At 38.8% G+C, this 20,603-nt stretch overlaps 1 protein-coding gene across 5 annotated transcripts; it reads left to right on the top strand.

Annotated features, from left to right (window-relative positions):
• Window positions 1-647: 647 nt before the first annotated feature.
• Window positions 648-20,191, top strand: fbxl4.L (F-box and leucine-rich repeat protein 4 L homeolog). 5 transcript variants are annotated; one of them, XM_018226091.2, is made up of 9 exons: window positions 692-779; window positions 3,765-3,961; window positions 4,900-5,478; window positions 8,912-9,254; window positions 10,889-11,133; window positions 13,256-13,469; window positions 15,991-16,062; window positions 16,177-16,489; window positions 17,488-18,244. In XM_018226091.2, exons 3-9 carry the CDS (start codon window positions 4,970-4,972, stop codon window positions 17,649-17,651), a joined length of 1,860 nt encoding a protein of 619 aa, XP_018081580.1. In that variant the 5' UTR covers window positions 692-779; window positions 3,765-3,961; window positions 4,900-4,969; the 3' UTR covers window positions 17,652-18,244. The 5 variants fall into 5 exon arrangements, 3 of the variants coding, with proteins under 3 accessions (XP_018081579.1, XP_018081580.1, XP_041425314.1); XR_005962564.1 differs by lacking the exons at window positions 692-779; window positions 17,488-18,244 and adding exons at window positions 18,901-19,053; window positions 20,041-20,191; XR_005962563.1 differs by lacking the exon at window positions 692-779 and adding an exon at window positions 18,901-19,022 and having other exon boundaries at window positions 17,488-18,179.
• Window positions 20,192-20,603: the final 412 nt, after the last annotated feature.

Raw genomic sequence — 20,603 nt, 5'->3', positions numbered from 1 at the left:
AAACGTTGTCAAGAAAGTGTGAGTGGCTGCTGCTACATACCTCCCAACTGTCCCTTTTTCGGAGGGACAGTCCCTCTTTTGACAGCTCAACCCGCAGTCCCTCATTTGTACTGGAAAGTCCCTCTTTTCTATGCACTGAACAGCCAGAAAAAGAAACAAAGTTTCTCACTTAATTGGCTTTTAGCAGAGAGCCCAGAACACCTAACAGGTGCAAATAAGATACTTTGTAACAATTTTGAGACACAAAAACACAGTTTAGATAAGGAGAAATATTTTCAAACTTTCATAACCTGCCAAATTTTGTAAAACAAACATGGTAATTAGGGGGTGTGGCCACAGAAAGGGGTGTGGTCAAAAAATTGCTGCGCTACAAGCGGAAAAAATGTTTTTGTCCCTCTTTTTACTTCCAAAATGTTGGGAGGTATGCTGCTATAATAATCACACACACTTATATATATAGTACAGCAGCAGACGAGCTGATCATAATGACTCCTCCAGCCGTGCGCTCGGTTGATCTGGAACGAGCCGCTGAGACTTGCACAGAAACCGGAACGCGCTTGGGGTGAAGCTGCACATGCGCACAAGTCTCCTGTCTGGCTGTAGCTCTGTCAGACATGCGCAGCACACCCTTTCTTGACGTTTCCCCTGGTCAATTGGCAAGGGAGGCTCAGTAAACTAAATGGGGGCGGAGCTTGACGCGAGACGAGGAAGTAGCCGAACAGAACTGCAAAATGAGCTTCTGTTTTAGAAACGACATGAGACTGGGTGTTGGGAGAAAGGTACGTCATTCTGGGGACTGGTTACAGTTAATGACATTCTTTCTTTGGTGCTGAATAAGCCCAGACACGAGGGAAAGTCTCTTCCCAGCAGTACTTTATGCACAAGTCTTTTACCACCCCCACAGCCCCACTATAACAGTAGCACAGGGGTTCTCACCCTAGCACTGGGGATTCATCATTATCTCCATTTATACATGTTACTCCTATGCAGTCTTCTTTTACTTTATCAATGTCCACTTGACTGGTATCAACTGCACTGCCAGAACCCTGATCAGGGCTGCCATTAGAAATCAACAACACTTTCTGGGCCCCTGGCTCCACCCACTCCACCCCAAGCCACACCCACTCCACCCAAGCCACACCCACTACAAAAGCTATTGATGGTCAGGAGCCCCTTATAAGTTAAATAAAAACTGTGGCGCCAGGGTCTCCCATAAAAGTTTTTTTTGTTTTGTTTTTTTTTTAAAAATGGTGGTCAGGGCCCACCTACAAGTAAAGAAAAATAAATGGTGACCAGGGCCCCCCTATAAGTTAAAGGACCAGTAACATCAATTTTTTTAATTAAAAAATTCGTTAGTGTAGAACAATAAAAAAAACCACGGGGTTCGATTTCTCCTCTCTGCTTTCCTTATAGGTGATAGCCAGGAAGGAGAAATCGAGGGCCGCATGATGGATTGTCGCCTTTTCTGAAGGGGAGCTCAAGCGGAGTTTCCGTAATAAAGACTTAGCGATTTAAAAGTGTCTTTGTGGTGTTTTTTTGTTTAACACTAACGAATTTTTTAATAAAAAAATTTGCTGTTACTGATCCATTAAAAAAAAAAAATAGTTGGTGACAGGGCCCTCCTATAAGTTAAAAAAAACAAACATTGGCACCAGTTCCCCCCTACAAGTTAAAAAAAATTGGGTCCCCAGAGAATATTTTTTTTAAAAAAAACGGTAGCAGGGGCCAATAGAGAATTAAAATAATACATTGGTGGCCAGGGGATTAAAAAGAATTAAAAAAACACACATTGGTGTTCAGTAGAACTGAACTCGTGGCTTCAGGACTTCAACTTCGGCTGCTTTCGTGACATTGGGTCTTTTCGCCGCTTCGGGACTTCAACTTTGGCTCAGGTGTTTTCACGACTTCAGCTGTTCAGCACTTCGGTTTTTGAATTATGTACCTTCTTCTGACTCTAACTAGCTTTCCAATGGGTGTCACTGACCCCATCAAAAAACAAATGCTCTGTAAGGGTACAAATGTAGTGTTATTGCTACTTTTTATTACTTCTCTTTCTTTTCAGGCCTCTCCTATTCATATTTCAGTCTCTTATTCAAATCAATGCATGGTTGCCAGGGTAATTTGGACCATAGCAACCAGACTGCTGAAATTTCAAAGTGGAGAGCTGCTGAATAAAAAGCTAAATAATTCAAAAACCACAAATAATAAAAAATTAAACCCATTTGCAAATTGTCTCGGAATATCATTCTCTACAGTATACTAAAAGTTAATTGAAAATTAAAAAAAATGTGAACAACACCCTTGAAAGATTGTGTGCACATGCTCCGTGATGTCACTTCCAGCGGCAGGCATACGCAATGATGTCACATCTGATGACGACACACATCAGTGGAAAATGTTTGGTTTACAATTCACCTGGGTTGATGTCACACTAGCAGAGTCTAGCAAAGCTTCCATCTATTTGTATTGCTCACAAGCAGGGCCGCCATTACAAATCACGGGGCTCTATACAGCAAAATTTTTGGTGCCCCCTGGGCCCTGCCCACACTGGCGCCCAAGCCCCACCCCAGATCCGGTCCACTCCACATCACAGTTAAACGACCACACAGACATCGGGGCTAAAAAAGTAACCCCCCCCCCCACACACACAAGTTATAAAAAGCTATTGAGGTCAGGGCCACCTTGCAAGTTAAAAAAAAAATTGGGGCCCCTAAAAAGTTTTTTTTTAAAAAAAACATTGGTGCCAGGGCCCCCCTTACAAGTTAAAAAAAATTGGGGCCCCAAAGAATATTTTTTTAAAAAAAACTTTGGTGCCAGGGCCTCCCTTGGGGCCCCAAAAAATATTCTTTAAAAAACATTGGTGGCAGGAGCCTATAGAATATTAAAATAATACATTGGTGGCTAGGGGGGTTAAAAAAAACACAAATTGGTGTCCAGTAGAATTGAACTCATGGCTTCAGGACATCAACTTTGGCTGTTTTCGCGACTTCAGGGCTTTTCGCCACTTCAGAACTTCTTTTTCCCCGCTTCGGGAGTTTGGCTTTGGCTGTTTTCATGGCTTCGGGTCTTTTCGCCGCTTCGTGGCTTTGGCTGTTCGGCTTTTTGACACTTCCGCATTTCGGCTGCTCGGGACTTCAAAAATGGCCGCAAAGCTTTGGCGCCAGGGGGGTCCAGCTCTTTCAAAAGTGCAGAACTGCCGGGCCTTCATGCCCGGGCCCAGGACACTTGTCCCCCCTGTCCCCCCCTGAAAGCAGCCCTGCTCACAAGTTTCTGAAGCAATCTCTGCAGAGCACTGCTCTATTGGGAACTGTTCTCTCTCTGCATTTTTGTTTGCTCTATATCATCTGCAAGTGTCGTATTCTGCAGAGAATCTTGTATTGCGTTGTGAGCAGATAATAGTGCCTGGACCAGGGCAGGTGGGAGAAATAGTTTTCTGGTTGAACCCTCAGAATGTCCTGGAGGTTGGCATTAGTCTCCTCTTGACTAAACCAGCTGCTTTATGAATTCATCCATGAATGCTATTTATAAAGAGGGAGTCTTAAATGTCTGTTTCTTTAAATACACATTGCACACAGGCGCAGTTTCAGAGTGCAGAGTCCCTTCACTAACACAGCGTTGTCTGCATTGGCAAGTTCATATTTTTATTGCTGTTTAGGTTCCTGCAGTCAAGCCTGGGGTCTAATTAACTTTCACTACTTCTTTTGCTTTATCTTTTTGCTTTACCTTCCCAAACTATTTTGCCACATCATACATTTTCTTTGCAGAGCCGTATTTCTTCCAAACTGGCTTTTTCAGTACTTGTCTAGACAAAATAAGTGATTCACTGCAAGGCCCCGATCAGTGCTCGCTCTAGAACACCAACTAAGATGACACAAACAGGAACCGGAAGTCACAGAAGCAAAGGTTTTGGAATACAGCATTACTGCAGCGCCTAGTGATTTTCACCACGGCATGGGTTTTGGTAAGGCCTTGCATTGGTGCCAATTGTTTGGGTTAATAGGAAATCATGACAAAAAAACCCAGAAATCTCTCCATGTGTCATTGTTAAAGGGGTTGTGCACCTTTAAACACGTTTTTTCAGTTGAGTTGGTTTTAGACAGATCGCCAGGAATAAAGACTTTCTCCAATTACTTTCGATTTTCTATGTGTGACCGTTTTTCTAATATTGAAGTGCAAAGTGTCATTTTCACCCTCTAAAGCAGCTCTGGGAGGGGGGTCGCCGACCCTGTAACTTGTTCTAACTTGATACATTTAGTTGCTACATTTCTTATCTTTGTCCCTGCTGGGCAGAATCTCTGATATGTATTGAAGAGATGTTAGAATTGATACAATAGTTGCTAATACACCAGACATGCTGCTGAAAAATGTATCAACTCAATGTTGCAAAATTGTGACAGTTTAGAGTCTGCACCTGGATCACTGAGCTGCCAGACTCAAACACCAGAGACATTAAGATTTAAACTTAGATTGGAAAAGGGTTTTTTTTACAGTGAGAGCTGTGAACATGTGGAATTCTCTCCCTGAATCAGTTGTACAGAAACAGGTATGCACATGCACGTGCACTCTGGATCAACTGGCAGTTAGGCCGGTTAAAAAAAGTTAAAAGGTTGAACTTGATGGACGTGTGTCTTCATTTAACCTAACTTACTATGTTACTATGTAACTGAACTGAAAAAAGTGTTTGGAAGGTGAACAATCCCTTTAACCAACCAACCAGCTGTTTACTAATTAAATTCTATTAGACAAATGGAGTAAGCTACTAAATGCCAGTAAGCAGATTACTATGGGTTTCTGAACCAAGGCAAACTTTGACTTTGATATTTGATTGCCATGTTCTCTTGTCCTTGGATATATAGCATATATATATCATATCCTTACTGTTGTGTTCTTTGTTTACAGGTCAGCTGGCAACTATCAGGGCACGCAGAAAAAGACCTTTGCTGTTGAGTGGTCCACTATTGTGAGCTTCATGTCTTGGTTTCCTATGCTTACTTTCCTGAGTATGTTTTACTATATCTGCGTTCGACGCCGGGCACGATTAGCTAACAGAGGGGAAATGCTTAACAGCCGTCGAGCTATTGAGTCAAACAGCCGAGCTTTGCCAATGTCGACTAAAGCTGTGCAGTACGCCAAAGAAGTTCTGGATTTCAGCTCCCACTATGGGAGTGAAAACAGCATGTCTTATACCATTTGGAATTTAGCGGGTTCCCCTAATGTATATCCAAGTTCAGGGGATTTTACCCAGACTGCTGTGTTTCGGACTTACGGAAACTGGTGGCGTCATTGCTCCAGCACTCCAGCACCATTTAAGAGAACCTCGGCAAACTTCTTCAGTCAGGATTATGTGGAGCTTGTTTTTGAAGAACCCGTTTATCCCACAGCAGTTCACATCCTGGAAACCTACCATCCTGGATCAGTGGTGAAGATACTCGCATGTTCTGCCAACCCATACTCACAAAGTGCTCCTGCAGAGATTAGGTAGGCCGAGTCTTTTCACAGTACTTCATATCAGTATAATTGTAGCAACGACTCATTCTACTTGTGTAAAGGGTGATCTTGATCATAAGTAATGGGATGAATCAGAATGTTTTGTAGAAACAACAAGAACCGGTATGGATAACCTCAATATACCAGTCGGTGCAACAGGGCCTTACTCTGTTTGCTAGGGAAATACTATTTTTTAAGAATGCCCTGGCTCTTTATGTGCTAACGATTTAATCTGTACTTTAGTACATTGGAGAAATAATGGTACTTTCATCTTACAACAGCGTTGTTGCCTTACTAGGTATTATGGTTGGAAAGTATTGGCTGATGTCTAGAATATTGTGTCGGATTGGGACTTTACGTATTTACCCATTGAAGGGGTTGTTCACCTTCCAACACCTTTCTGAGTTAATTTCTTTCACCAGAAGACTTTTTACAATTACCTTCTATTATCTATTTGTGACCGTGTTTCTAATATTGAAGTTTAAATTTTCATTTTTCACCTTCTTGTGTCTTTCTGAAGCAGCTCAGGCAGGATGGGGGAGGGGGGGTCACTAAATCTGTAAACTTTTTAAATTGGTACATTAGTTCAGGGGTCCCCAACCAGCCTAGCCGCAACTAACGCTGGCGCCAAATTGGACAAGCAGTTACCACTGACCCCCCCCCCCCTGATCCTCACCCGACCCCCCCTGGTCCTTGCAAAATAATTTTCATTAACAACAGTCCCAGGGCCAAAAAAGGTTGGGGACCGCTGCATTAGTTGATACATTTCTTCTTTGGTCCTGTTGAGCAGAATCCCAAAAATAATTAAAGGGGTGGTTCACCTTTAAGTTAGCTTTTAGTATGTTGGAATGGCCAGTTTTAAGCAACTTTTAATTTGGTATTCGTTATTTATTTTTTGTGTTTTTTTAAATTTTTTGCCTTTTTTCTTCTGACTCTTTCCAGCTTTCAATTGGGGGTCACTGACCCCATCTAAAAACAAATGCTCTCTAAAGCTACAAATGTGTTGTTATTGCTACTTTTTATTACTCATCTTTCTATTCGGGCCTCTTCTATTCATGTTCCAGTCTCTTATTCAAATAAGTGTATGGTTGCTAGGGTAATTTAGACCCTAGAAACCAGATTGCTAAAACTGTAAACTGGAGAGCTTCTGAATAAAAAGCTAAATAACTCCAAAATCACAAATAAGAAAAAATGAAAACCAATTGCAAATAGTCTCAGAATATCACTCTCTGCATCATATTAAAAGTTAACCCAAAGGTGAACAACCCCTTTAAAGGCAACTGTTGATAAAACAGTAATCTTTTGTGCAGTATTAAAAATTGTGCTCAGATTGGTGGCTGGTTCTGAACAAGTGCTTGTCTTGTCTAAAGCACAGTGAAAGTGATTGTTTATAAAGGTATCTTTTTTTTGTTGTAAATCTAGCATCTCGGAGACTCCATGCAGGCATGGAGTCTCCGAAGCCTGTCAGAAGCCTGTTATCCAGAAGGCCATTTTCCAGAGTGCATTTTGAAGTATAAATAAAACTTTATTTATTCTGTTAAAATAAAATAGAATGACTTTAAACAGCCTTCAAAATAACATATATTTCCATTTTGTTTCCGTAATACAAGCAGCTGAACTGCAGCTCCTTTAGCTGCTTCTTTAAGAGGCAGATTTATTAAGGGTCGAATTGCAAAAATGTAATTAAATTTTTTTTGGTCAAAACTCTTAAATTTGAATTGTGAATTATCCAAACTCAGTTTGAATTTTAATTGGAATTCATCCTTATAGGAAGCAAAACAATCCTATTGGGTTTATTTAATATTTAAGGTAGACTTAAGGTATGGAGATCCAAATAATGCATAAATCTGGAAAACCCAAGCTCCAGAGTATTCTAGATGACAGGTCCCATACCTGCATTTTCATTCATACAATTAAACATATGTTGATTTCTCTTTATTGAGAATCTAAGATTTATTTTTACAGAAGTGGATTTAAACGAGCATTCAAACAGATTTTGCTCAAAGTAGTTCTAAAGAAATATACCGGTATATATGTTTCTTATGTGTATATAGGTTTCTCATGTGTATATAGGTTTCTTATGTGTGTATAGGTTTCTCATGTGTATATAGGTTTCTCATGTGTATATATGTTTCTTATGTGTGTATAGGTTTCTCATGTGTATATAGGTTTCGTATATAGGTTTCTCATGTGTATATAGGTTTCTCATGTGTATATAGGTTTCGTATATAGGTTTCTCATGTGTATATAGGTTTCTCATGTGTATATAGGTTTCGTATATAGGTTTCTCATGTGTATATAGGTTTCTCATGTGTAGATAGGTTTCTCATGTGTATATAGGTTTCTTAGTGGTACAGGTATGTTAGCCGTAGATTCCATAGATCTAAATAATCCAAATTTTTTAAAATTATTTTATTGACTCTGTAATAATAAAACAGTAGCTTGTACTTGATCCAAACTAAGATATAATTAATCCTTATTGGAAGCAAAACCAGCCTGTTGGGTTTTATTTAATGTTTACATGAATTTCTACTAGACTTAAGGTATGACGATCCAAATTACGGATATATCCATTATCTGGAATGCCCCAGGTCCCGAGCATTTTGGATAAAAGGTCCCATACCTTTATATAAGTTTCTTATGTGTATATAGGTTTCTTATGTGTATATAGGTTTCTTATGTGTATTTTTTTTTTTTTTTTTTAGTGGTATATAGATTTTTTGATGGTATATAGATTTCCTTAGAAATACTTTAAAAAGAGAGCGCACCAAATGCTTAAAAAATCGGTAAGCAGATTCTGCTTCCTTTGTAGTTACTCCACTGGTCCCAGTGATAAATAATGATAACAGTGGTTCAGAAACTAAATAGCTGTATAACATCCTATGAGAAATGCTAGTATTTAGGCTCCATGGAAAAGATTGCTGCAATACCGGATAATAAACAGTGGCGGAACTACCGGGAGAGCAGGGGGTGCGAGTGGGCCAGGGCCCCCCGGCAGCCCGCGCGCCACTGAAACGCGGGCCATACCGAGGAGGACGGTGGCCCGGCTGCGCGTCACGCATCAGGGCCCGCCCACCCGCCCACCCTCTAGTTACGTTACTGATAATAACTTATATGTTATGTTTTCATATTATCATTCTGTAGTTACTATTAGCAGCTGATTTTTAATCAGCAGGTCATGTTGCAAAAAATACATATCTTTTTCCCTTTGCCTTTGAATTTCCATTTCATGCATGATTTTCCCCCTTTGCTTTTTTCATTTGTCATTTTATATCAGATTCACAGCCACCCCAGCTGATTTAATTTAAACTCTGTTGGGCTGACAATACAGTTTGTGCTCTGATCAATTAACAACTCTGCTGCAAAGTGTGTTGTTGATCCTGGGGATTTTATTGGTTGTGCTGTCTAAATCTGTTTTTGTTAGATGGGAAACTATTTGGTCTGGAGAACCTACACGGGTCAATTGTCCTCAGTCTCGCCAATTCTCACCTTGCTTGAAAGAGATTAGCTTCCCAACAAATCTCCTTCGCCTCGAAACAAACAGTTCCCTTTTGGATTATTATACTGAACTGGATGCAGTGGAACTACATGGGGTGAAAGAAAGGCCAGTGCCCCCCTTGAAAACGGCTGCCATTGACATGAGTGATCTGGACGATGATTATGATGATAAAGACAATAGTGAACTGGATAGCCTTACAGATCAGCTGAGTAACTGTGGCATCAGGGAATGGACAAATAATGGCTATTTTGACAAACTGCCTTATGAGGTAAGTCTCAGATTTAATTTATATGCCTCTGAACTTGTACTTGCTTGTCCTCCTGCTCGTAAGGTGGGCAAGTTAAAAATGAAGGTGCAGCTGCGGAGGAGGATCACCATACAGCAGAGCCCACTGTCTGCTCCCCCCAGGCACCCCGTGCTGTATGGTAGTTACTCAACAACAGTGTTTATTATTTGTATTTTGCTGAATCGTCAGATACACAGGTAAAAACAATAGAATTCTACCTGTATCTGACAATTCAGCACTAAAAATGGCCGATGTTTGGGTGCCTTCAACTTACCTCCCAACTGTCCCGTTTTTAGAGGAACAGTCTGTCTTTTGACAGCTCAACCCGCAGTCCCTCATTTGTACTGGAAAGTCCGGTTTTTCTCTGCGCTGAACAGGCAGAAAAAGAAACAAAGTTTCTAACTTAATTGGCTTTTGGCAGAGAGCCTATAATTAAGTGTTTAGCACAAAACGCATAAGGCTGTGGACACAATAAACTTTTCACTTTGAATTTATCTGCCTGGAGCAAGATTGCCTTCCTTGAGTGCCTGCTTCCTAAAAGATTTTCCAGAGAGCCCAGAACAGCCACAGCAGAAGATAAGATACTTCTGTAACAATTTCTAGATAAGCAAATAAGTAATTGTAACAATATAAGATAACAAGCCCCTTGGGAAAAAGTTAGACTCACAGCTTAAAGGGCAATTCACCTTCATTAGCAAAACTGTAATAACTGAATAAAAACACAGAAATGTGTTCAAATTTTCTCTAGCGTTGATCACTCTGTCCTTTAGGGAATCTGCCCTTGAGAGTTGTAGGTCAACAACAATCTTTAAACATCACCTTAGTGACTGCAAATTGTAGCATCTTATATACTGTTATGTTGTCCGATACAAAGATAAAACTTAAATATAGATTTCATTGGTCTTCCAAACGATTTGTCACCCAATACAAAACTGCATATAGAGACTCCAAATTACAGTATTGCACACACAAAGTTTACAGGCAAAAATATGTCAAGAGCAATGGATCATCGCTAAAATCCAATTGTGCAGTGACACTGGTGGTCAAGTCCAGAAATTGTTTTAGGTATATGTTATAGATAAGCGTATCCATTCTTTGGTTTTAACAAGCTCTGGGAATCAAAATCTTTATTTATTTAATATATATATATATTTCTTCTAAAAGAAGAAAAAGTTTTTTCACAGGACTATACATGGACTTATGACGTCATGAGGGCGCCAAATTCACAGGTGGGGGAGGGTATTTAACTGGTTACACTGTATGTGCACAACATCCTTGAGAAAGGTCCCCAGGAGGGACCGAAACGTCGGATTGTGATGTAAGAAATAAAAGCTGTTACAGTTTGAAACAACAAGGAGAGTGCGGATCCTTTATTCCTTATACCTTTAATACATTGATCAAGCACCTCCAATTAACTAATGTCAGAGGTGCGGGCACTCAGGGAAAAGTATATATATATATTGTATATATATAATATACTATATACAATATACTGAATATACTATATACTGAAGCAAAAAAAGGTCAGGCTTTTGTTAAATTTTTTTAAATTTTAAGCCTGTGTGTGTGTATATGTATATAGAATTGTATACTTCTATTTCATGTTTGTATTGCAGCTTATTCAGTTTATCATAAGCCATCTAGCACTTCCAGACCTCTGTCGCCTAGCACAAACCTGCAAGCTCATGTATCAGCATTGCTGTGACCCATTGCAGTACACTCATCTAAGTTTACAACCTTACTGGACAAATGTGAATGACAGCTCACTGGACTACTTGCTACCACGCTGCAGCCTTGTTCAGTGGCTTAACCTATCCTGGACTGGAAACAGGGGCTTTATCTCTACCTCAGGATTCAGCAGGTACTTGCTTTTAGCAAAACAATGAATGAATATTGCATACCATACTCATTTTATCAGGCAAGTACTACTGAATATTGATATGTGAATCTGACCCATTTCGTTTCGTCGAAAATTTGCTGAAATGCATTGAAATCTATGGGCTATAAAAAAAATATATATTTCACCCTTGGGGGTGAATTTGCCAGCGACGGCTTTGCAGCCATCACAACACTTTGGCAGGCGAAAAATTCGCTCAGACAATGCTAATTTACTAATGTGAAATTGCGTCCAGGGTGCGAATTTTCGCTAGCATTACTTCGGCAATCAAATCGAAGATGCGCTAGCGTTCAACTAGATCAAATTCGTTAGAGGTCTTTGCTCAGGCTAATTTGCATATGGCGGGAAATTATAAAGTTGAATGGGCGTATATGTTTCAGCAAATACATTACATTACACAAGTCCAGGGAACCTTAATAAAGAAAATAAAGTTGTTATAATGCCCTACACATGAGACCACTGTATAGATTATGTTCCATATGTTAGAAGATGTATGGGGGAACCCGGTTACCCACAAAAAATTTTAAGGACTTTTGCAGGCTATCAAAAAAGGAAAAGTCGCCAGCGTTTTTTGGGCGAGTCTGGTGAAAGAGACAATGTTCAGTAAAATCCGCATCTTAGTGAATTTGCGGAGTAACGTCCATTCGCCAGAGCAAAAATTTGCCTGGCGATAGAGTGCGAATAACCGCTAGCGTCTGTCTCTTTTGCTAGCGAAGTTACGCCTGTGCCCGATAGTAAATCAGCGTGCCTGAAAGCAGTAACTTCGCCTTTTAGTAAATCTGCCCCTTGGAGTCTATGGCCGTAATTTTTGCGGCAAAACTTGGTGAAAACTTTTCACTCATCACTACTACTGAAGCAAAAATTGCTAGGTCCATGCTATCTTGTGTTCGAAAGAGTTGTTCGAAAGAGTTGTTGATTACCTTCCAGTGTTTGCAGCTGATAATGCAGAGTTGCAGAAGCAAAATAAGAATGGTAGAAATAATTCTTAGTTACTTTGGGGCATGTATTGTTCAAGTCTATATTTGAATTTCCTGGCCCAAAAGAAGAAAACTTTTTTTCGTTCGGATAACAGATCTTTCTATACAGGGGCGTTTCAGGCCCCTATGCCGTCCTGAGGCAGCCAAGTTGATGCCACCTCCCTTCTGCCCCCCTCACTTAAACTTTTCTTGTTGGAGCAGGTTCTATTTCTGGCTGTGTCCTGGGTCTTTTCGATGCTGCCCCACTCATTCCCCCACACCCACTTCTTCACCTTCAGAGCAGGTCAAGGAGGGCTGCAACGCTAGAGAGCAGAATTGTAATTTCTGCACTAATAAAAGCCGAAATTTCAATTTAGAAATTTAATTTTAGCTCTTGAATTTACCAGAAGTGACTCTTTTTTGTAAATACGATTATATAGGATTGTTTTGAAACTCAGTTTATGTTTTAGATACATAGACATAGAAGCTTATTCAGTGTACCTTAATTAATTAATCATTGCTGTATCATAAATCACAAAATTGTTTCTAAAATCCTAATGTCTCAATTGTACCCTAAGGGCACACCTGGAGATTCAGGGAGATTTAGTCGCCCGGCGACTAATCGCCTCTTCTTTGGGGCTACTTATCTCCCCGAACTGCTTCCCTGTGGCTTTCGTATGCTTCAATGAAAAAACGCCTGTGTCAATGCGAAGTTTACTCGTGAGGAAACTTCGGGCGTCTTCGGAAATTGAAGTGCTGCGAGTGCATTGGCGCAGGTGTTTTTTCATTGAAGCAGACAGAAGCCACGGGGAAGCAGTCCCGGCAGATTAGTCGCCCCAAAGAAGAGTTGATTAGTCGCCGGGCGACTAAATCTTCTCGAATCTCCAGGTGTGCCCTTACCCTTAGTCTGTAAACTATAATTTGTAGGGCCCTCTAATCCTATTGTACTCAGTAAACCCTTGTTTGTTATCCACCATTTATTCCCTGTTTTTTTATAGGTAAAGCACTGTGTATCTTGTCGGTGCTATTTAAATAAATGATGATGATGATAAATGATGAAAATACTGCAATTCCAGTAGTTACAGCTAACCTTTTCCATCATTTCTTTTTCCAATTGTGAATTTTTTCAGACTCTTAAAAGTGTGTGGTAGTGAATTAGTCCGACTGGAATTGGCCTGTGGCCATTTCTTAAATGAAGCCTGCCTAGAGGTCATTGCAGAGATGTGTCCAAACCTTCAGGAATTAAATCTCTCTTCTTGCGATAAACTACCACCTCAGGCTTTCAGCCATATTTGTAAACTCAGTGGATTAAAACGCCTTGTTCTATATCGTACAAAAATAGAGGTATGGAACTGCTTTGTTCAAAGTGTTATAATACTAATATCTTATGTTTCTTTATCACACATTTTTATTCTACAAGTGTATCAACAAACAAGAATGTAACCCTTATATTTAAATAATTGTATTCTCAATGGCCTGTCATTTATTTGTTATACAAGAGGAACCCTAGAGCATACATGAGTTTTTATTTCAGTTGTATATTTGCATAAAGTTCATTTCTTAACATGTGATTTAAAAAACTTGAACTTCGCTCATTTTGTAGTCAAGAAGATCTAGCGTTCTAAAGAAACTTTGCCACCGTTTATCTTGAACTCCAACTACGTGTTTCATTTCTAAAAACTGGAGTTTTGGACTTGATCTCTAGATGCAAAAGACAAACCAATGAGTTTGTTAGAGCACACAACTAATGGTGTTGGTTGTTTAATACACCATCATGTTATGTCTAGACAGTTAAAGAAATACTGACACCAGACATTTTTACATCTATCATAACATTGTCTTTGAATGCTATTCACAATTTTGCAGTAAAAGTATTTTTCTGATGCTTTTACATAACCTGTCTGATCCCCATGTTTCTCTATGAGGGGGCTGCCATGTTTGTGTAGCATTAGTCCGTTAGCATTAGAAACTCTAACTGACAGGCTGAGAAGGGACAAGGCTGGCAAAACAGGTTTAGGAACTTCAAGAAACAATTACTTATAATAGCAAACCTATCGGTAAAAACTTATCAAGATGACCTATAGGTAACTTTTAATGCACATGAATATTTTGAAGAGTAGTTTTTTAGTGTCTGTATCACTTTAAGGAACATTTATTATTCAAAACGGCACATGGAGTGGTATAAACACTGCTGCACTCAGGCAAACTGCCCTGCTATCACTGCTTCCCACTTTCCATAGAGATATGTGGTAGACACTCAACCTAAGGCTATTGGTATGATAAATGATCCAAACGACGTAAAAACACTGTATATGGTCCCTCGTATTCCAGATTATGGATATCATACCTGTATATAAATCTTTGTACAGGGATCGAGTTTTAACAGATATTACCAAAGTCAACAGGATAATATTAACATCTGATGTAGTTGTGACAACCCAGTACTTTACTTTGTGGCACCACTGGGGTTTTTAAAGTATGTATGAAATTCACCATATTATACACATCACAATATTTAAAGGAGAAGGAAAGGCTAAAATGAAGTAAGCTTTATCAAAAAGGTTTATATAAATACACCAGTAAACCCTCAAGTAGTGCTGCTCTGAGTCCTCTGTCAAAATAAACACAGCATTTCTTTCCTTCTATTGTGTACACATGGGCTTCTGTATCAGAGTTCCTGCCTTCAGCTTAAACCTCCAGGGCTAGGGCTTGAGCATGCTCAGTTTGCTCCTCTCCCCTACCTCCTCTCCTTCCTGCTGTAATCTGAGCCCAGAGCTATGACTGAGCAGGGAGAGACTCAGGCAGGATGTGATGTCACAGCAAGTGAATATGGCAGCCGTTATCCTAAACAAACAAGAGTTTCTAGAACTGGTACGGTAAAGCATTCTACAGAATAACTAGTGTTATAGCTTTGCATTTTTGTGGCTAATCTACTGACAATGAACTGCTTCGGTACCTTTCCTTCTCCTTTAAAGGACCAGTAATATGAAAAATTTCACGTTAATCCACAGGCCCATCGGAGGGCCCCATACACTGGCAGATAAGATGCCGACTGAAGGGGCAAAATCATAAGCTTAAATCTTCCCGTGTATGGCCACCTTGATATACCTGAATGCTATGCTTTCACAAAAACAAGGAACTTTCATATCATTTTTTTTAAAAATTGTTAACTAATCAGAGCATGATTCAAGAAGATTTTAGGCCAAAAAGCACTGGCTTTTAAAGACCAGTAATTTTTTTTTTTTTTTTTTAAAAATTAGTTTTTACTTAATGAAAAAAAAAACACCAAGGCAGTTTTAACTTTAAATGCACAAAGTCTTTGTTAAGAAATTACTTACCGATTCTCTGCTTGCGCTCCTCTTCAGAAATGGCGACAGGGCGACGATCCATCATGTGGCGCTCGATTTCTCCTCCCTGGCTATGTCCTATAGAAGACAGGGAGGAGAAATCAAGTGCCGCACAATGGATCTTCGCCCTGAACCTGTTTCTGAAAAGGAGCACAAGCAGAGAATCGGTAAGTAATTTCTTAATAAAGACGTTGCGCATTTAAAGTTAAAACTGCCTTGGTGCTCTGATTAGGTAAGAATTTTCTTAAAAAATGATATGAAAGTTCCTTGTTTTTGTGAAAGCACAGCATTCAGATATATCAAGGTGGCCATACACAGGAAGGCCTCCGATCGGCCTGCGGATTTTAGCCCAGATAGGATTTAAAAATTCTGTTGGGAGAAAGGACCCCAATGATTGGGTTACCATGGAGCTCATTAAACAGTATTTCTTTATTTGAAGCAAGAGATGCGATGGCCTAATTAACTTCTTCATTTTCTTCCACGTCCCATATCTGCTGTTGACGTGTTTCCAATGGCAGCAAACAGCTCTGCTTAGCATTCTGAACTTCTGCCCAGAAATTCAGCATCTCAGTCTCGGCAGCTGTGTTCTGGTGAGTACAAAACATATCCGTAATAATAAAAAGTACGTTTAGGACTAATTCATTTCATCACACCCTGAGTTTTTCTAAACTACTTTTTCAAACATTTTTTTATTATTTCGACAGATTGAGGACTATGACCTTATAGCTAGTGTTTTGGGAGCCAAGTGCAAAAAACTACGCTCTTTAGATTTGTGGAGATCTAAAAACATTACAGAAAGGGGAATAGCGGAATTGGCATCTGGATGTGTGCTTCTGGAAGAGCTTGACCTTGGATGGTGCCCTACGCTACAGAGCAGCACTGGCTGTTTTGTGAATGTCGCCAGTAAACTTCCAAACCTTCGTAAGCTTTTCCTCACAGCTAACAGGTCCATATGTGACTCGGACATTGAAGAATTGGCCAGAAACTGCCAGCATCTTCAACAGCTAGATATTTTAGGTAAGGAAATTAAAAGATGAAAAACTTTAGCTATAAACCAATTGTAACTGTAGAAATGGTTGTTCATTTTTAATGAACTGAAAATACTGGGCCCACGGCACACTATAGGATGCATGGCTCTATCATTTGCCCCTATTTGTGTATGAATAAAATGTCCCCGAGGCTTACAGAGCCTCTGATTCTACCTCTTTCATTTGCCAGGAACTTGTCTACTGATTCAGCACTGTCCTTTTGAGACATAACGGTGAAACCTCGATTTTAACTACCTTTATTTTAAGTTTTCCCGCATTTTACATTTTTTTATTTGTGATCCCACCAATTTATAATGCATTTCAATGGGTGCATTTCCCTGATTTTAAGTAATGTTTTCCTCGATTTGGCATCAAAATTTTGTACCCAAAAACTGCTTTTTTTTTTAAACATGTTTCTATTTAATTTTTATCACATAATAAATTCCATTATGCATTTTTGTACATTGTGATAATAATGTGAATATGTTCTTAACAGTTTTCCAACAATATATAGTAACGTATAAGACTTCAGCTCAAAATTTAGTACAGGATCCTAGGTGGGGTTTATTGGGTATGAAAAACTACTTTTTTCCCCTCTATGAATTTTATTATTTGTGAAATAAAGAGGTTTAATTACTAACCAGATGTATATTTTGCCATTGCAAAATTGCAATTCCAATTAATTTGCACTTCATATAGTCCTGCACCAATCACTTATTGCTTTAGGTTGTGTCAGAGAGGCCCTGCACATGACCCCCATAGTGTAACATTAACACTGCAATGTTATTAACACAGTAAATATTGTATTTCAAAGTAACACAGACTCCTGTGCTTATTTCCAATCAGTACTTTTAACGAAAAAGTTACTTTAACACATTTACATGATTTAAAATTTTATCGGATTTCACATAATTTTTTCCTGGTCCCATGAAAAATGTAAAAATATACGTATATATATATTTGTGTGTGTGTGTGCTTTTTCCTTAGGTACCAGAATGGTAAGTCCTACAGCTTTGCACAAATTATTGGAGTGTTGCAAAGAGCTGGTCTTGCTGGATGTTTCCTTTTGCTCCCAAATCGACAGTCGAGTTGTGCAGGAATTAACCACAAGGTTTCCGAGTGTGTCCATCAAGAAGAGTTTCACCCAGTAAATCAAAAAGTTGCTTGGACTTGACCAGAGCCTTTTCTCACTGACATTTGGGAAATTTGTACTCCCGGCAAAAGGAAACGACTACGTAACAGTGTAGTTCTTCCGTCTGTGATTACGTGCTCAGTGAATGCATAGCTAAAGCATTTTCAATATTTCACCGAGATTAGTTACATGATTTTTTGCAGCACTCTTCTTTTTTACTTATTTATTATTGCACAGTTGAAAATAAGTACTCAGAGGTTCTTAAACTATGTAGCCAGCTACCCTAGGGGTCCTCATATGTTTTTTTAGGGGGCCTTAGGCAGCTGCTGAAATTTAGCGTGAAAGTGAATTTGTTTCCCTGGATATCTCCTGAAATCATAGAGTATCGGCTATTACAATGTTTCCCTACTACAATGTTTCTCTTTATAATTTAAGCCATGTTAGGAGATCGCAATCCAGATGAAACCTGGGATGGAGGCTCTTTTGAAGCCTTGGACTGGCCTGGCACTGTAGCAGCAGGACTGTAATGATGATCTTTTAGATACAGGTATGGGACCTATTATCAAGAATGCTCGGGACCTGGGACTTTCCAGATAACGGGTCTTTCTGTAATTTGGATCTTCACACCTTAAATCTACTAGAAAACCATGTAAACATGAAATAACCCCAACAGACTGGTTCTGCTTCCAATAAAGATTAATTATATCTTAGTTGGGATCAAGTACAAAGTACAGTTTTATTATTACAGAGGAAAAGGTAATTATTTTTAAAAAATTGGATTATATATAAAATGGAGTCTATGGAATTCCGTAATTCAGAACTTTCTGGATAACGGATTTCCGGATAACGGATCCCATACCTGTATTTGTAAAAATGATATGAGCTGGGAGAAGATATCTAAATACAGGCTGAATCTAAAAAGTTATTGTTGGTGGCATTTCTTGCAACTTTGTGAAGAATTAGTATAAAATATATGATAAAGACACCACATGCTATAGAAAAGGCTTCTTCGTTGTTGGTAGCATAGAAGTTTTGTCTCCAAACTGATACACTAACAATGACGGCACTGACTACTGTTACTGTAATACAATTCATTGTGCTATTAATCTTTTGGACAGAAATCAGACTCAACGGGCAATTATTTATTTAAAAAGTCCTTTTTTATATTGACAAATATATATACGCAGATGTGTGATTATGTAGAATTGTATGTTGTTCTCAGAAGGATGTGTTTTACAGCTCATTGTAGATTTTTTTCAAATGTGCAGACTTCAGTGCAGTTCATATGCGGGCTGCACATTCTATTGGAATCTTGATCCTTGATGCCTGGGACACACTGGGGGTGAGACTGCAGACACAGAAATGACATGCGAAAGCTGCACTGGAATATTCAGGGTTACACAGAAGAGCAGCAATATCAGGTGAACCTAACATCATTATTTGTATGCCTTGTAGTGTCTCGGAAATTGGTCTGTACAGGTATGGCACCTGTTATCCAGAACGCTTGGGACCTGGGGTTTTCCAGATAACAGATCTTTCCATAATTTGGATCTTTACACCTTAAGTCTACTAGAAAATCATGTAAACATTAAATAAACCCAATAGGCCGGGTTTGCCTCCAATAAGGATTAATTATATCTTAGTTGGGATCAAGTACAAGCTATTTTTTTATTATTACAGAGAAAAAGGAAATCATGTTTAAAAATGTGAATTATTTGATTAAAATGCAGTCTGGATAACGGGTTTCCAGATAACGGATCCCATACCTATATTGCCTGTGTTTTGCCTCTCTTCAACATATTGAAATTGCAGCCTAGTCTGAGGCTTTTTATTTTCATATGTATATTTCCTATTTTTGTGTCCTTTTATTATTATCATTATTATTATTATTATTATTATTATCATTGAATGAATAAATCAGTGAGCAAAGCCAGCAGAAGAGAAAAGTCAGATTGGCATAGGATACCAGTCAGTGTGTGTGATACTTCCATGTACAGCAGGCTTTCCTTTTACCAGTACTGTTAGATCAGCTGCTATAAGGATTCTATGGAATTTACAATAAAATAACTCCCATCAGGGAAGTTCTTTCAGGGCAAACATTACCTATTATTTACTGGCACATCATATATTTGCATCTGCTATTTAATCAGCTCCCCTTAATTTGTTGTTATTATATTAGCCGGAGAATATGTTTGTAAAAACCTGTGCTATTACAAAGAAATGAAAAGAGTAAAAAAGCTAACTTCAAAAAAATCACCAGATTTGAAGCATGCTTCTTCAGAACAGAGTCAAAAACCTGTTGCTGGATGCTTTAAAATAATAATGCCGCTGTTTTTTCTAATGATGTTGCAAAAATAAAATTTGAAATGGTCCATTTGTTGTGTATTTTCTTTTCTTTATACCCATAGGAGCAATATTATTTTGTGGAACTGATTCAAATCAAAGCGTGGTTTAAGGATGACTGCATTTGTCTGTACAGATATGGGACCTGTTATCCAGAATGCCTGGGACCTTGGCTTTTATGGATAAATGATCTTTCTGTAATTTGATCTTCATATCTTAAGTTTACTAGATGTAAAGACTAAATAACCCCAATAGGCTGGTTTTGCTTCCAATAAGGATTAATTATATCTTAGAAAGGTACTGATTTATTACTATAGAGAAAAAAAATTTCAGTTATAAGATTAAAATGGAGTCTATGTAAGATGGCTTTTGTATATTTTTTTGGATATTGGGTTTCCTGATAAAGGATCCCATATCTGTATTAGAAAATAAATGGCCATCCCTACAATTAGTTAGACCTCCAGTTGTAACATAGTAAGTAAGGTTGGAAAAAGACACACGTCCATCAAGTTCAACTGTTTAACTAATTTTACCTGCCTAACTGCTAGTTGATCCAGAGGAAGGCAAAAAAAAACTATTTTATTTATACATAGTCATCACATCATCCCTTAAGTGCTTCTTCTCCAGC

This window comes from Xenopus laevis, chromosome 7L (assembly GCF_017654675.1).
Source record: "Xenopus laevis strain J_2021 chromosome 7L, Xenopus_laevis_v10.1, whole genome shotgun sequence".
Lineage (NCBI taxonomy): Eukaryota > Metazoa > Chordata > Amphibia > Anura > Pipidae > Xenopus > Xenopus laevis.
This window is presented reverse-complemented; position numbering and strand designations above follow the sequence as displayed.

Bases quoted from the DNA above. Each gene is read 5' to 3' on its own strand.
- fbxl4.L (XM_018226090.2), top strand. From the start codon at position 4,970: ATGTCTTGGTTTCCTATGCTTACTTTCCTGAGTATGTTTTACTATATC. The intron at 13,470-15,990 runs GTATGGAACTGC...TTCCAATGGCAG, and splicing joins TATATCGTACAAAAATAGAG to CAAACAGCTCTGCTTAGCAT. The intron at 16,063-16,176 runs GTGAGTACAAAA...TTATTTCGACAG, and splicing joins GTCTCGGCAGCTGTGTTCTG to ATTGAGGACTATGACCTTAT.